This window comes from Castor canadensis, chromosome 6, assembly GCF_047511655.1.
Source record: "Castor canadensis chromosome 6, mCasCan1.hap1v2, whole genome shotgun sequence".
In the NCBI taxonomy this organism is placed as follows: domain Eukaryota; kingdom Metazoa; phylum Chordata; class Mammalia; order Rodentia; family Castoridae; genus Castor; species Castor canadensis.
In genome coordinates this window covers 146,964,937-146,982,462 of record NC_133391.1, presented here as the reverse complement: position 1 = coordinate 146,982,462, position 17,526 = coordinate 146,964,937, and the positions used below count along the sequence as shown (strand labels likewise).

The following is a 17,526-nucleotide window of genomic DNA, read 5'->3' as shown; positions in this document are numbered from 1 at the left end:
TAAAATCTTTGAATTTATGCAGAAATTCTGCCAAGACAGCTTTAAAATCGGACTATTTCTTCATTCCAAGAACAGAACTTTCACTATAAGTTACTCTTGTCTTTTTTATAAACCTTGTAAGAGTCTTTTTAAATGTGCTAAGGTAGAAAAATTTAAAAAATTCTTAGTTTTCTATTATTTTCAATGCTAATATATCACGAAGGGTCTATAAGGCCAATCTAGAGTGGATATCTGCTCATCAAATTCACTCAGCTGATCACACTCTAAAACTTAAACTTGGAAAAATACCCCTAAGAAAACTCTTCTTTTCTATGCTACAATTTAAAGGTACACATTTAGTACTGAGGTCAGTTAATGTTCAATATTTGGTAAATCAATTCAAAAAAGTTGAATATTTAAAGATGTAGTTACCTAAAAGAAATGATGTCTGTGTTATTTGAGTGTGCTCGGGCCATCAGCATTGCCAGGTCATTGGCTTCTGAGCCACTGTTCACCAAGAAAATGACCTAGAGGGGAAAAGAAGGCACATGAACTCATACTTCTGTTTAGTTCCCTGTTACTTAATTCCTTCAACATTGCTAAAGATTGTGTGTCCCAGCTTCTGACCCTTAAGGAGAGTCCTCACAAGACCCAGTATTTAACCTAGCAGTCCCACCATATACCACTACATTAATTCTATAGCCCTTCATTGAGCAGCTTCTAACTTCTAGAAATAAAAATGGCCAAGCTCAGCCATAAAGAATGAAATAATGCAATGTGAAGGCAGATGAATGAATTGGATGCCACCATATTAAGTGAAATATGCCAGACTCAAAAAGCAGGTATCACATTTTCTCTTATATGTGGAATTTAGATTAGAAAAAAAGGAATGACAGTAGAACGGGGACTATTTGGGAAGAGAAAGGGGACCAGTGAGAGGGGCAGGTAGCAAGAGCGAGTAATAGGGGATGAATAAGATCAAATGCCTTAAATACATATATGAAAATATCATAGTGAAACCCATTATTTTGTACAATTAACATACACTAATAAAAAATTAGTGCTTGTTATAGCAGTGAAGTGTTCTGGGCTTTAATTGGCTTTATTTGGTGATGTGCAAAATGCTAAGATGGGGAGATTTGCCGAGGTGCACGCAGTGGCTAGTGGCTGAGCATATCTGGGTTTGATTCCTGAACCTAACTTACTCCACCTGGTTCTGAAGGCTTGGAACATGGTAAGATCCCTGATACTGCAATGTCAGGGGTCTTCCAGCCTGATTTTGCTGTGGATATAAATGTTGAAAAACAAGAGAACAAACAATTAATGCAGCTCAGCCCAGTCAAAAGAATGGGGAGAACCAAAGGGAAATGGGCTTTCAGATTCAGCAACTGGGAGGCATACCTTAGCGACTTTACAGGCTATCCTGCTTTACTCTTCCATGAACATCAGGATCAGAACATAGTGCAGTGATTCCAAGTTTCTTTTTTTGTCTATTCTAGATAATATTAGTAAGTGGAGTATCTAGATAATATGGCAAAAAACAATAATAGCTAGCACCAGGTACAGTTTCTATTCTAAGCCTTTCAGATGTATTAATTCATTTAATAAAGGGAAATTAACTCAATGAATTAATGCCAATCTTAGCTAATATCTTTACATTTCAAGTCAGTTTAAAATATCAGTCACACCAGATGTAGCAAAGTATCTCATTTAGCAAAAATAATTAAGTGCATTTTAGACTAATGGCACTTATGAAGAATGGCTCCACTCTTTATAAGAGAAGAAATGCAAATGACTTTGCAGAAGGGCTTTGGAGCAAAGAAATAAAAATCTCTCAAGGCTACAGATGGAGCTTTCAGGAGGATGGGGGCTCCTGGGAAGTGACTTCTGCAAAGATGTGCTAAGGAGAGCAACGGAGGAGAGACAGAGGCTCAGAGCGACACAAGTGAACACTGGCTTGTTTAACCAGCAATTCATAAATTCTTTCTTCTGTTAGATTGCTTTTAGATATGCTATCAGCTTACCAAGACAGATGTGTAATGCACAGACCAGATTCCATGTCCATCTTCCTCCTTCCTCAGGCAGACAGCTTGTGATCATGATTGTGTGACTCCTATCCCTTTGAACTGAGATCATCTTACCTTAAGAGGCTCAGGAAGAAGTGCAGAAAGCTTCTCTGCATATTCGTGCATTGGAGGGTGGAAGAAGACAGAACTTGTGTGCCACAGACGGTTAAGCTGCTTTTGGGCCACCATGTTTACTTTCCTAGACAAATGGGGAAAGGGGCAGAGTCACCCATACTGCCAGCTGTCACATCCCTACAATACACACACTGGCTATTGAACCCAGTCATATGGCTACTTCTCAAAGAGTTTCAAGAGGCATGTTTCATTCACATATAAGAACGAACCTCTCTAGCTATCAGAGGTGTCCAGCAATGTGAGGTGTTACATCAAAAGGTGTCAGATTCCTCCCTGAGACAAGGATTCCAGAAAAGAAATTCCTAGCTTAGGAGGAAGTTTGGGCTTAGAATATCTTCTGTATTTTCTTATTCACTGTTCTTTCAACAGTTTGGAAGATGGAGATACCTTATGAGTATCTTTCCATTCTGTTTTTAAGTGTTTAAATTTTTAAAGTTATTTTTTGGCAGTACTAGGGGTTGAACTCATGGCCTGTGCTTGGAGGCAAACACTCTACTGCCTGAGTCATACCCTCAGCACTTTTTGCATTAGTTATTTTGAGATATGGTCTCACTTTAGGCCTGGGCTGGCATTGACTGGGATCCTCCTGTTTATGCTTCCCCATATAGCTTGATGACAGGCATGTACCACAGCGCCCAGGCAGTAGTTGAGATGTGGGCTCATGAAATTTTTGCTTGGGTTGGTTTCAGGTAGCTAGGCCTTCTATTTTGTTTTTCTAAAAAACTATAGCTCCAACAAACATATGTGTACAAGATTAGCACTTATTCTTACCAAGGAGATTCTAGTATCTGGATTTGGGCAGTGGTCAGTATTAATAAACATTTTGTAACTATGAACCACATTCTTTAAAGGACCAGGCCAACTTTACAGAATCAGGTAAAGGTTCATACTGAGGGGTAGTTTGTTTCATACCAATTCTGTTTGTTATTAACACCAAAAAATTAGTTCAGCAATTGAATCATTTAAAAAAATGCCAGATCAAATATATTTCTTTATTGTGGAACTTCTTAGTACTTTTAATAGGTTAATGTACATTGTTTCTCTCCAGGAGGTAGATAGAGTTCAAAGTGTTTCCTAAACTTATATCCTCATGGGAACTTTTCCCAAGGAACCACTCTTGTGATCAGTGTTTAACGAATTTCACTTTAGAACGTTGTAGAGTGTTGGTAAACTGTGAAAAAGAAGATACCCTTGATTACAGAATTGTTTAGAAAAATAAATCTGAGAGCCACGGTGAAGCATAGAATGGAGAGGGGATTGCTGGCAATGTGAAAGCCAGCTAGGTGGGCAAGGTAGACTTTTAGTGTGGGAGAGGGAGAGTGTCTACCTAGAATTCTGGGACTAGTGGGAATCAGCAGGAGAAAGAAAACAGTCTGTGGCTTCAGGTTGACTGAAGGTAATGGAAGCAGGGAAGAGTCAAAGCCAACTTCATTATTCTTGCTTGGGACACTGGGCTAAGAAATATAGCTTCTGTCTAGCTTCCCAGCTCCTTCACAGTGAAGGTGGTTCACCTGTGCAACTTGAAATAATTTTGTGGAGATGATGGGTTTAGTCTTACTGAATTTGAGATGCTGGTGTAATATCATGGGGTGGGAGGTGTTCTAGCTGGTAATGGAAAATATGGGGCATCTTGATACCCACTCTGACTATAGTAGACTTATTATTGTAATTTGGTGAGGGACTAAGTCTGAAGATACCAAATTGGATGAGATAGTAGAAAATGTAGTAACTAAATAGCAGGGATAGGAAGATGGTGGTGATACTGATGTATGTGTGGGTGGATGGCAATTCTGTGGCAAGAAATAATAAGGGAGGAAAAGACCTAAAGAGAGAAAAGCAGAGAACTAAGGAGAGAGCTGGGGACACCACAGTTAGGGAGGAGACAGAGATCAGAAGGACAAAGGTCATGAAAGTCAGTGGGAGGGTCATCTCTCAGGGACAATGTCAGTGTTGTTGGGACAAGAGGGTTTAAAATTGATCTGAACTCCATTTTCTCTACTTCTTTCATGCACATTTGTACTGGGCTTTTTAAAAATCCTTCCCCCCCCACACCGTACTGTGCTTTAAAATGCATGTGAAATTTATTTTGAATGTTCTCTGGGGCCTTGAATGGTACTCACATCCCATTTTAGTTCCCTTCCTCAAGTAAGCCTCATCTATGATATTACAAGGAACCAAAGGTTGATGTTCAGCAGCTCCTAGTTTTTTTTTTTTTCTGCCTTTTATTTTGTCATTTTTACGTTTACTTACATTTGTATACATTGTTTGGGCCACCTCCCCATTCATCCTCCCCCGAGCCTTGCTGTCTGGCAGAACCTGTTCCACCCTCTTCTCCAATTTTGTTGAGGAGAAAACACAGGAGATAATAAGAAAGACACAATGCTTTTGCAAGTTTGAGATAAAGATACCTATACAGAGAGATTCCTAGTTTTGCTTCTATGTACTTGTATATTGCAACCCACGTTGGTTCATCTCTGCCAGACCTCTCACTACTTCCTAGTCTCCTTCCCATAGCGGCCTCTGCCAGTTTAAGATTACTTTATTCGAATAGTGCCGCAATAGGCAAGTTATGGAAACAGCCAAGATGCCCCGCCACTGACGAATGGATTAAGAAAATGTGGTATCTATACACAATGGAATTTTATGCAGCCATGAAGAAGAACGAAGTGTTATCATTCGCTGGTAAATGGATGGAATTGGAGAACATCATTCTGAGTGTGGTTAGCCTGGCCCAAAAGACCAAAAATCGTATGTTCTCCCTCATATGTGGACATTAGATCAAGGGCAAACACAACAAGGGGATTGGACTTTGATCACATAATAAAGTGAGAGCACACAAGGGAGGGGTGAGGTTAGGTAAGACACCTAAAAAACTAGATAGCATTTGTTGCCCTTAACACAGAGAAATTAAAGCAACTGAGGCCAATAGGAAAAGGGGACCAGGAACTAGAGAAAAGGTTAGATCAAAAAGAATTAACCTAGAAGGTAACACCCACGCATAGGAAATCAATGTGAGTCAATGCCCTGTATAGCTATGCTTATCTCAACCAGCAAAAACCCTTGTTCCTTCCTATTATTGCTTACACTCTCTCTACAACAAAATTAGAAGTAAGGGCAAAATAGATTCTGCTGGGTATTGAGGGGGTGTGGGGGAGAGGGAGGGGGCAGAGTGGGTGGTAAGGGAGGCGGTGGGGGCAGGGGTGAGAAATGACCCAAGCCTTGTATGCACATATGAATAAAAAAAAAAAAGAATGACAAAAGCTTCTGTTGTCAAGAAAAGACAAAGTGCAGTGTTAAGACTTCTTACCCAGGAAAATATGTGGGAATATGTCACCCACAATCTGTAATAGATATATTTTTTTAACCAGGATAGGAGAATCAAGGGTTGTGAGTCACTAACAAGATTGCTTTCCATATATTCTTCTGAAGTGAAAACCCCCATGAATTTCAAGGATGCTTACGGGTGGCAGTGACCAACACTGACAGTAACAATCCCAGAAAAAAAATCCAGGTATCTGTTTCCTTCAGAATCAAATAGCCACTCCATGTGTCCCTGGTAGAGCAGCAAGGGCTTCTGGAAATATGCCGTCACCATCGGAGAAAGATGTTGCTTGTGGATCTCCAGGGCACGGCTGTAGGTAAGGGACTACAGACAGACAAGATTAAATCTCTCCTTCCCCTCCCCTCCCCTTCCTTTTTTTCCCTCCCTCCCCTCTCCTCTCCATTCTCCATTGTTCCTACAAGGTCAGTATACCTGTGCCTAGTCTGTCTAGCAAAGTGAACACAGGACTGTGCGTATAGGGGCTCACAAGTGGGTTTTGTCACCTAATATTCACATCTTACACAATATTCACATCCTTCTTATAAAAACTAAAGTTCTCCTTGCCCATACCTGTAATGAAGATTGAACCTAGGGCCTCGCACATGCTAGGCAAGTGCTTTACTATTTGAGTCATGCTCCCTTGAGTCACGCCTCCAGCCCTTTTTATTTGTTTTTGAGATAGGGTCTTATTAACTTTGCCCAGACTGACCTCAAACTTGAGATCCTCTTGCTTCTTCTTCCTTAGTAGCTGGAACTACAAGTGTGTACACCATGCCTGGCTAAGTTCTTCCTCTTAAGCAAGTAAAATTATTATTTGTTGTTTTTTGGTCTCTTTGTAAAGCAGATATGAAGAAGGAGGCTGGGATTTTTGAGTTTGTGCTGATTTTAGCTATGAAAAAATTAAAAAAGCTTTGGAAGGAAATGTCTGAATTAATGTCATTTTTGTTACTGTAGTTTTAAATGCTGGTAGTGTGCATGATTTTTATAGTGCAGGTCATTGAACCCAGGGCCTCAGGCATGCTAGGCAAGTACTTTACCACTAAGCTACACCCCCAGGCCATGTTCTTAATTATAAAAGCTTTCTCCCATGTTTCTTTTCTTTGCAGGTCCTTCTTGCACAATTATGATTTCATAATTTATAACCTACAAGTGTTGGAATTAAAGGAATCACTCTGTTTCTGTGTGTGTGTGTGTGTGTGTGTGTGTGTGTGTGTGTGAAGGGGGAAACTAATGACCTAAGTATTATTAGTTTGAGAACAAAAAGATAATTATGAATTTTGGTGGCAGATTCAGGAAGATAGATTATGGGTTTCTGTGAGTTTATCAAAATAACATTTAAGAAAAGTAAGTGTACCATCACATTTGCATTGTGCGTTTCCCTGCAATACAGGTACTTCCCTAGAAAATCTCTTTGTTGTGCTGTCTCTGTCTCAGATTCTTGCACACTCATAACTCCCACATAAGTAGTCAATTTTTTTATATAAATATTTTTATCAGGAGATATTCATTATACAGGGGGGATTTCATAGTGACAATTCCAATTAGACTTTATTGTACATTAGTGACATTGCCCCCATTGTCTCTCCCCCTCAACCCCCCTCCCTGCCTCACTTAAAGCAATTGCAAGAGATCTCTTAGTTCTGTTTCATATAAGTATATGAAGTCCATCTACCATATACAGTCACCCTAATCTCCTTAGTTCACTCTCCCCCTCCCATGAGTTCCTCCCCTCACTGTACCTATTTTTCAGTCCTATTTTCATTAATACTTAAAGTAATGTTCAAAGGGGTGAGTATATGCCCACTGTGGGTGTACTTTACTTTGGTCCATTCAACCCCTTCCATTATTCTCTCTTACCCCTTTATCTCCTAGTGTTCATTTTTCAAAGCTTTCATCACATCCTTATATCCTCTACCTTCACATCTTACGTTATGTGACATTACTGATGCTCTAGCATTCTCTTTTCCTTTCCCTCTTTCCCTGAGTTCCATAGAGAAATTCCACTGTTACAAACATGATTTACATCTGAGTTTGTACATGATCATGCTTGCTTTTGTGCATATATTTATCTTTTGGATCTATTTTCCATGTATGAGAGAAAACATGTGGTCTTTGTGTTTCTGAGCCTGGCTTACTTCACTTAACATGATGTCTTCCAATTGCATCCATTTACCTTCAAACCCCATGTCATTATTCCTTACAGCTGAGTAATACTCCACTGTGTATATATACCGTAATTTCATGATCCATTCATCAGCTGTAGGGCAACAGGCAGTAAATGTTGTAAGAGGGTTTCAGGAGTTCCCAATGACTTTAAGGACAGAATATCTAGGATGGGACGACTTGGTGACAAACAAGGCCATCTGTGAGTCCTTAATGAAATAACTGGGACTCCTTCAGGGCAACTAACTCTTTGAGTTTCCCTGGAGTCCTATGTCTTACCTGATATCTTTCAGGCAAGATGTCACATGGTGGCATGCTGGGTTTGGTATGAAGAGAGAGTTTGGATACAGGTGTCCAGGAAGCACATACTGAAAGTGAAGCAAGTTAGAATTCTCAGCTAAACATGACATAGGTCATTTTGTGACAATTACCTATAGTTACTTGAATCAAGATCCTTGGGCAATTTTGTTTCTTAGTTTAAAAAAATCACTTAAATCAGGCTTTAGTTTGGATTTAAAAGCTGAGGTATTTCAATAATGGATTTTCAGGTAGAGACAAAACAAAGATATGTCCTCTTGAATGGAGTTCAGAGAGATGTGGAGGATTTTGGGGAAGTCTTGCTGCTTGTTGCCCTCGCCCACGTTGACTATGATTCTCTCTCCAGTCAGCAAAATTTCTGCCAACACAGTATGTAGCAGGAGTTTGTATACTTTAATAGAAGTGCTTAATAGGATCTGGGCCACCCAGTGCATGAATCCCAGTGTGTAGTCCAGTCTGGTACCTGATTGGCTCTCAATAAATGGCTGTTGACTATTTTGTAGGGAACAAGGAAGGTCAGGTGTTAGGCAATGTACTGTACTGATACCTGCAAACAGATCTGGAAGATATTCCACCCCCACTGCCTCCCAAAAAAAGAAAAGGTTGTCAACATAAGACCATGCCAAAAGGAGATAAGCTGAACCGGAAGAATCGTTAAATATTTGGAGTTGGGAGAGATTTTAGATTTGGGGGGAAGGATGTCAAAATGCTCATTTAATAGATATGCCTAGAATGATAAATTGATTTGGTTAAGCTCACCAAGCTAGTTAGCTACAGAACAAGAATGAAACTCCAAGTTTTGGACTCCCAGTCTAGTATTCTTTTTAGTCACTCATTACCAACATAGACTTTGACCACTCTGTTGTAATGGGATGGGAAAAGAGAAATCAGGGAATATCAGAAATGAAAGAGGTATCTAGAGCTCTAATAAGCACTCTCGGAAAAGAATGCTCCTAATTTTGAAGCTTCAAGGTCAATATCAAGAAATTTTGCAGGTGGAAAGAGCTGAGGAAGTGATGCCTCTTATTCAGCATGAAGGTTTGAATGCATGGATAAAATGGTAATTTGTGTGTCTATGAAGTGACAGTCCTGAGAAACTCAATGAACAACTGTGCTTTTAAATGAAGCTGGAAAGTAACAACTCTGAGTATATTTTCTTTCAGAGAATTTCCATTCAATTTTCTGCTCTAAATAATCACTAATGTCATTAATTTTTTCTTACTTTAAAAGCAAGTGGCCTTTGGCCATCCATGCATAGAAATAACAAAAAAAGATAGTTGAAGTTTTCTGAGAATTTCACTTTTTGAAAAGCTTTTCATTGTGCCCCTCTGCATTAGCTATTCTTTTGAGATGGATTTTTTTTTATTATTTCTGAGGATTCAAAACCCCTTTACTCCATCAGTCTCATTTTCCTATTTGTAAAATTGCAGTTGCCCATTAAGGAAGCTGTAAGTTCTCTTGACTCTAAGTCTATGGCAATTACCAGAGTAGGCTGAGGGGAAAAGAGTTGGAGAGAAAAACTTGAAAATAAAACCTTGATTTTTATTTTTGTGGTGCTAGGAATCGAACCCAGGACCTCAGGTGCATCAGGTAAGCATTCTACCACTGAGCCACATCCCAGCCCCAAACCCTGAATTTTAAACAGTCAAGGCAGGTCCATCCATCAACCCATCCATCCATGTATTCATCCACCCACCTGTCACATTCATTCACTCGTTCAACCAACAGATAAGCAAATAATGGAGGGGAAACATTAGTTTGGGCTAATGATGCTAAATTCTGTGTCTCTTTCTGAATTGGCATTTTAATGTTTCTTTTTATTGTTTTAACTGATCTGATACTGCCTTTTAAAACTAAACACAAATGACAGCTACTGATTTTCATCCAGTTCACCCATTTTCACTTCATTTCACATGGACAATTCAAGACATTAAAAATGGAATTCTATTTGGAGAACAATACCACTTATATATAATAAGTGCCAAGTAGGAAAATGGGTTGAACTGCCCAGCTGCCTGATTCTCAAAGGGTTCCACAGCAGATAAATCACTTAATCTTTGCTTTCCCCTGAATCATAATATTAAAAGGGGGGAAACTATTGGTCAAGGTAAGTGAGAGAAATCAATTTTTGTGAATTTTTGGAATTTTTCAGGGAAATTTTTTTTTTTTTGTAATGATAAAGGTTTTTCTAACATCTATCATCAGTTTTCAACTGAGGAGTATTTATCAAGGACTCTTCACCCCCTAAAGTAAAAAAATTGTAAAATACTTGAAAATGCACATTCACACAGTGTTTCATTCAAATGTTAATTATGTCTTATTTCTGTATAACATTGTAGGTAACTTTTTTTTAAAGATAAGATAGTGTTTGATGCTGTTCAGCTAATAGTGAACATTTAGTAACTTAAAAACATGCCATGTTGGTACTCATTTGGGATAACCAATGAAGGTAATAAGAGTTTATCATCCATCCACCTCAAAGCCAAAGTTGTGACAGATTGAAACAGCATCTCCTAAGGGAGACTTGAAGAAGCTGTGTAGAGGTCTGGTAGTGTGGGGACAGGGGTTGGTTATAGGAGGAGGTTTTTCTCATCAGCGACCTCTGCAATATAGCTGCCAGCTGTCAGACTGAAGGGCAAATCCATTTCACTTTCTAAACTGTTCTGTGGTTCCAGAAGATATTTGTTGCTGCTCTGTATCATTCAATCTCTGACAAGATCTATAACACCCCTATTTCTCTGCCCAATTGTGTGTACTCTGAGCAAAAGGATAATTAATACCAGGGGCCTTCTTCCCACCAGTGAAGACATTAGGACATTTCCTTCCAAGAAGTTATGGCTACTCCTGCCTGGCCTTCATTGGTCTCACTTCATGCCCAATCCTGCCCACTTCCTATGGATTATTTCAGTCTCTCTCCTTTCCTCCCATCCTCCATAAACTTTTAACACCTGCCATTTGCATAAGTAAAATAGGGGCAGTTGCTGTTGCTCACAGTAAGAGCTCTGCCTGATTCTAGGGCTGGTGGATCTTCCTTTAGGCTCTTTTCAGAGTGGTCTTCTCTGAGGTCAACTTGGGATGTAGATGGAAGGGTGAGGGGCTCCCTTTCAGGCTAATTTGAATTTCTTCTTAGAAAAGTCTTTGAAGTGTTGGCAAAAATCTTAGTTGGAAATGGGCATAATTTACCATTCATGTTCTCTCTTGCACATCTCTTCTTTTTGAGAAGGAGTACATGTGCTAGGAAAATGGCACATTGTATAACATTCTTCACCTGCCTGGACATGGCATACATTTTACAACCTTAGGCAATTATAAGAAAGAAGCCACCACTAAGATTTTTTTTTCTACTGTTGATACTGAAAATGAATTACTTCTACAACTTTGTATATATCTTCAACCCAAAGTGGTTGTATGTATCAACATAGACAAGGCTGAATAGTTTACATATGCCAATACCTTACAGTAATCACATGGGTATTATAGGATGTGACTTATTTAATTTTACCTATCTGACAACATTTAAAACATGCTGGTCTCCCTATCTACCCCAGACCCTACCCTCATTTTTATGTTTCTTTCCTTTTCCTTGATCTGTTCTTTTGTTGTTGTTGTTCATTTATTCACATGTGCATACATTGTTTGGGTCATTTCTCCACCCTTCCCCCCTCCCTCCCTTTCCTCCCTCCCTTCCTTCCCCCCTTCCCCCCTCAGTCCCAGGCAGGTCTCGTTCTGTCCTTAGCACTGATTTTGTTGAAGAAAAGACATAAGCATAATAAGGAAGGCAAAGCATTTTTGCTAGTTGAGTTAAGGATAGCTATGCAGAGAGATTCCTACTATTGTTTTCTTGTACCCATGTGTTATGACCCATATTGATTCATCTCTAACTGATCTTTACATTGTTTCCTGATCCCCTGCTCATGTTAACCTGTCGTTTTAAGGTTTCTGTATTAGTTCCTCTGGAGTGGGGACATCATAGTTTGTATTTCTACTATTTTCTTTTTTGAGGTACTGGGGCACCTGCTAGGCAAGCACTTTTGCTCTTAAGCCATGCCCCCAGCCCTTTTGCTTTAGTTATTTTTCAGACAGGCTCTACTACTTTTATCTAGGGCCAGATCTTCCTATCTCTTCCTCAAGTAGATGAGATTATGGGTATGAGCCACTGCCTCTGGCTTACTGAACTTTTTAAAGAAAACATATTTCTTTATTGATCTGTTTTTGCCTGTCTCACCTCTGAAATACACAAGGATGACCTTTGTCTTTCTTTGCAATACTGGTGTGTAATAGATGCTCACGTACTTTGAATGCGTATTTTGTTCATACCAGGTGCTCAAGAGGAATGTATTCAATGAGTATTTGTTTGATGAGCAAACTGCAGAAGGTACACACACACACACACACACACACACACAGAGTAGACCCTGGGCATCTGCAGGTATATGTTTTCGAGAAGACCACCACTGAGAGAAGACTGCATGCTCAAGATGCATAGAGTTCAGTACTGTACTGCAGATGCTAGATTAATTTTCCTTATAACACTGTCCAGCTTTTGCTAATGACATGTTGCCTTTCAACACAAATCTTTACCACTTAAATTAATCACATTAAGATTTACCTTGCTTTTTGGGCACCATTTGTTTTTTGGGAGGCAGACCATCCCAAAAAATAAGAACAAGAACACAGCAGATCACACAACGATTTAAACACAACTGATGATCACACGGGACTAATCAGTGGAGAACTTCTCGTCACCTGAACTGTGTGATATGTGGGTGGGAATTTAAATTTTTCACTTTGAAATTTCTTTTTTTTCTTTTCTGGGCAGTACTGGGGGTTGAACTAAGAACTTCACACTTGTTAGGTAGGGTCTACCACATAAGCCACTCAGTCAACCCCTTTTGTGTTGGTTATTTTTGAGATAGGGTCTTGTTTTATGTCCAGTTGACCTGCACTGCTGTCTTCCTATTTGTACTTCTCTAAGTGCTGGTGTGACAGAGGCACACCAATGTGCCCAGCCATTGGTTGAGATGGGATCTTGTGAACTTTTTGCCCAGACTGGCCTTGATCCTCTTGATTTCCCACTCCCAAGCAGCTAGGATTACAGATGAGCCACCATGCATGGTTTGTTTTTATTTTTATTATTATTATTTTTTGACTGCACTTGGCCCAAACTGCGTGAAATCTGCAAATGAGGCAGGATATATGTTAGATAAACAAGTAGACATAAATGTCTGAAATGTTTTTGAAAAGCCAGGCGACGAATGTGACATTCATGTTCATGTGACATGGGTGTACAATATTACTTCTTCTATGTAGTTTCCTTGTTAAAACTACTTTCAGAAGTTCCCAATGAGTTGAATAAGACCTTTATGCAGCAATTGGCATATGAAAAAACCCTCAAGTATGCATGTATGAAAATGAAAAAATGAGACCTGTTGAAACTATTCCAGGAATGAGGGAAAAGGAGATAATGGAGAATGATGGAGGGGGTGAATTCAACTATGATATATTTGATATATAGTAAGAACTTTTGTAAATGTCACAGTGTACCTCCAGCACAACAATAGAAAAAACTTAATAAAAGGAGAAAACAAAAGCACAGTGATTGTTGAGAGCTTGGAAGGTAGGGAGGAAGAAGAATGGAAGGAGGCTGGATAAAAGGTACCAAAATATAGTCAGAGAGGAAGAAATAATTCTAGTGTCCCACAGCACACTAAGGTTACTAGAAGTTACAATAGTCTATTAGACACTTTATGAAGAATTAAAAGAGAGGACGTCATAGTCTCCAAATGCAAAAACTGACATGGAGATGGAAATGCTAATTATCTTGATTGTATCACTATACATGTATGTATGTATCAAATTATCACACTGTACTCCATAAATATGTGTAGTTATTGTCTTAAAATTAAAATTATAAATTGAAAAAGCTAAAAAAAAATGTCTAGGCATCAAGATCTAGCTGTTATCACACATGGCCAACTTTGCCATCATGGAGTTTGGGTTTGGAAGGAGAAGAGGCAACCCAGAAGGCGTTTTCTCCTGCTTTGTCAAAAACTGGCACTTTCAGCATAGTTTCCTCCTTACCAGGCTCAAGACTGGATATAATCATAGCTCCTTTTGAGAACATGGAACTAAGTAATGTTGTGGAAAAACAAAACAAAAGAAAAAAACAAGTAAAAAATCTGCACCCAAAACAAAAAATAACCAAAAATCCCAACTGAAAAGAGAAACCCTAACAAGATTATAACAGGGTGACGGAAACTCTGAGTTGGATTCAGACAGACCTGGCTTTGAATCACAAGTTGTCACTCATATGTTTCTGTCTTTGACTACATTTCTTAATTATTCTTTGTTCTTTTTTTTCCTCATCTTGCAAGCTTGACCAAAGATGAAAGGAAATAGTGTGCTTAAAGCATCAGGCATGCATTAAATTTCACAACATTGCATTTGAATGGAAGCAGGGAGTGAGTGACAAATAGGAAAGGAATGAAGGAGAAAAAAAGAAAAGATAGAAGAAGATTAAGACAAATTGATATCAATAGGGAATAGAAATCACCTATATCTGTGAACAGCCTGTGGAACACAAAATCCCACTATGGCACACAAACATGTAGGTGGATAACTGCTTAAATTTGTGTTTGTGGTAAGGAAATTGGTGAGGAGGAGGTAGAATTCCAGGGAAGCAAGATCCATGTGAAAGTCACCAGCACTTAGGACCTAATTTATAAAGCTACCGATGTCTGACTGCCCCAGGTCTCCTCACATTTCCAGTTCCTGCTGCAGAGAGAGGAAAGTCTGAGTGGACAGGGGGGGTCTGGGGTCTAGGCCTGGCTTGGATAACTCTAGGCAAATCACTGAATATCACTGAGTCTCCTTGTCAGTAATGGGGGTGTGGTGATACCATCTCCTATGGTTGTAGTAGAAATTGTGAAAATACTTTATGTCTTTGAAAATAGTAATTGCTGGGCATTTATGTATTGAATTTAACAATACATAACAAAACATATTTTGAATTGTTTTCCTTTGATTTCTTCTTTATATTGCAAAGGAGCTTATTGTGTATAGTCAGGTTTTGTTATCCATGGATTTCATTTCAGAACAACAAAGGCATTATAAAATATTAGCTGTGAAAAGGGGACATTGGATCAGACAGAGTGAAACATTTGCTATGTTCTTGCACGTCTCTAAAACCCAATCCCAGTTTAAAATTCCCAAATCCCAGATGACACTCTCTAAAATTTAGATAATCCCCTCTTGATGACCCACAGATCCCTGCTTTCTACTCACAGTTCAGAAAAGAGCAAGTCTTGGGGATCCTGAGAGAGGAGGTCTCAAGGTACAAGGCTCTCAATAAATGTCTCCAGGCTAGAGTCATCTCTCCCAGGTAGAATACAACTATGAACTCCTGTGGAAGCTGGTGAGTGAGAAATGGGCCCCAACTGCTCACTGATCAGCTGGACTTTGAGATTAAGAAGGGGAGGAGTCTCTAGAAAGGGAATCCTGGATTGGTGACTCCCAATGGCCTCAGGCAATCACCAGAGCCTGCCATTGCTTACAACAGTGCCTTAGGGGGTAGGAGGAGAACTGGATGGTAAGGGGGTGGAGAAAGAGAGCTTGCCAGTGAGGAAAAGGAATGAAAGGGAGGGAAGAGAGAGGAAGAACTGGCAGGGGAGGGGAAGCGGGAGACAGGTAGACAAAGCAAAGGTTACTTGGACTAGTTTTGTATTCCACCAGGGTACGTTTCTCTCTGCAGAGGATGGTGATGGGGGTGGGAGAAAGCTCAGTATATGTTTGAAGGGATCAAAGAATGAGAAACCAGGATGTCAAGAAAAAGGAGGATCTGCATAAAGTGAGAGAATAAAGAAATTGGTTTGAGGCTTTAGAGATGAGAAGGGGACAATGGGAAAGGAAAAGGGGGAGTTGAATAACCAGGTAAGTTCTCTAGAGCCCTTTTACTACTTGAATGGGGCAAGGAGTTGAGAACTGAGGGTTAGTGTGCTTTATTATTATAGTATTTTTAATTTTTAAAATTCTCATTCGTGGGCTGATGGAATGGCTCAAGTGGTATAGCGCCTGCCTAGCAAGCATGAAGCCCTGAGTTAAAAGCCTAGTGCCAGAGGAAAAGAAAATCCTCATTCATCACTCTGCTTCTTTTTAACTTCAGTTCCCATAGGCCAACCACTTAGTGAGCTTATACTCTTGTGCTAGAATGTATTCTTTTTTTTTTCCTTTGGATAATCTTTCATTTATTTAGTTTGAGAATTTTCTACTTTTTAAAAAATTTAAGACATGGTCTTGCTTGAAGCTTTGCTGCTCTTGTTTGCACATTAGAACTGGAAACTTTCAGAAAAACAAAAATAAGACAAAAAAAATTAATGCCAGACCCAAAAAGTCAGAATCTCTTGGAGTAGAGCCTATACATCAGTATTTAAAAAGTTCAGATGATTTTAAAGTGAAATCAGATTAAATGCTACTGTGTATTTCAACTATTTCGATGTTCCAGTTTTATTTATGCATTTTAAGGTGCATAAATCAATGTAGTATTTAATTTAGTAGATTTGGCTGGGGGTTAGGAATTTTTTAATCTTTTTTTTTTTGTGGCACTGGGGTCTAAAGCTTGCTGTGCAGATGCTGTTACAGTTTGAGCCACTCCACCAGTTCTTTTTTGTGTTTGGTTTTTTGAGATAGGGTCTTGTGAACTATTTGCCTGGGGCTGGCTTGAATCTTTTAAAATTTTTTTTATTGTTTTATTATTCATATGTGCATACAAGGCTTGGGTCATTTCTCCCCCCTGCCCCCACCCCCTCCCTTAACACCCACTCCACCCCCTTCCTCTCCCCCCCACCCAAGATGGTGGCTAGAGGGAGGAAGCAGAAAGCGAGCCTCCTATAGTGAAATCTTGGAGAGACACTGGAGACACACCTTGCAGGCAAAACCACCAAGAAGAGGCAAAACTTTGACCTCCAGCCAGCACAGAGCATTTCTACTTCATGTTAAACAGAGAAACCAGGAGGGCCCCCGGACCCCCGGGCTGCCAGTCACCCATGCCCAGACGGCTTGGGAAGATGCGGGCAAGGTGAGCTTAGAATGTATTCTTATATAATGTGTTTTATTTGGAATGAATGAATTTTTATGAGATGTATATTATTATTATTATTATCATTATCATTATTTGCAGTGCTGGAGTGCTAACTTAAGGCCTCAGAATATGCTAGGCAAACACTCTACCACTGAGCTACATTCCTAGCCCAAATGCATTTTAAAATGTATGTAAATACACGAAACGTGATATTTGTCTTTTTTTTTTCCATTCAGAGCCATGTTTTGAGATCCAACCAAGTTGCTATGAATCCATCTCTTCCAAGTTTCCAGAATTCAAAATAGGAGTCAATGTGTTTTGCATGGCAGTACCTAAGAGGGGTTGGCAGTGACAAAGGCAGGTGGAGCTAGATGGGGAAAAGGGGTGAGGGTGAATGGACACTATTAACCTTGAAGAAAGGACAATTGACTTGATCATATTCTTTTTTGGGGGTGCTGGTGTTGCAG

General features: G+C 39.5%; 1 protein-coding gene across 1 annotated transcript in view; it reads right to left on the bottom strand.

The window, feature by feature from the left end:
* Agxt2 (alanine--glyoxylate aminotransferase 2) overlaps nt 1-15,428 on the bottom strand; it is a 43,795-nt gene extending 28,367 nt beyond the window's left edge. The window contains exons 1-5 of the mRNA XM_020170474.2: nt 15,268-15,428; nt 7,945-8,033; nt 5,642-5,826; nt 2,121-2,244; nt 412-506 (exon numbers count right to left, since the gene is read on the bottom strand). Coding sequence (XP_020026063.1) covers nt 412-506; nt 2,121-2,244; nt 5,642-5,826; nt 7,945-8,033; nt 15,268-15,355 — 581 coding nt within the window. The 5' untranslated portion in view covers nt 15,356-15,428. The remainder of the gene's footprint in view (nt 1-411; nt 507-2,120; nt 2,245-5,641; nt 5,827-7,944; nt 8,034-15,267) is intronic.
* Between the last annotated feature and the right edge of the window lie 2,098 nt (nt 15,429-17,526).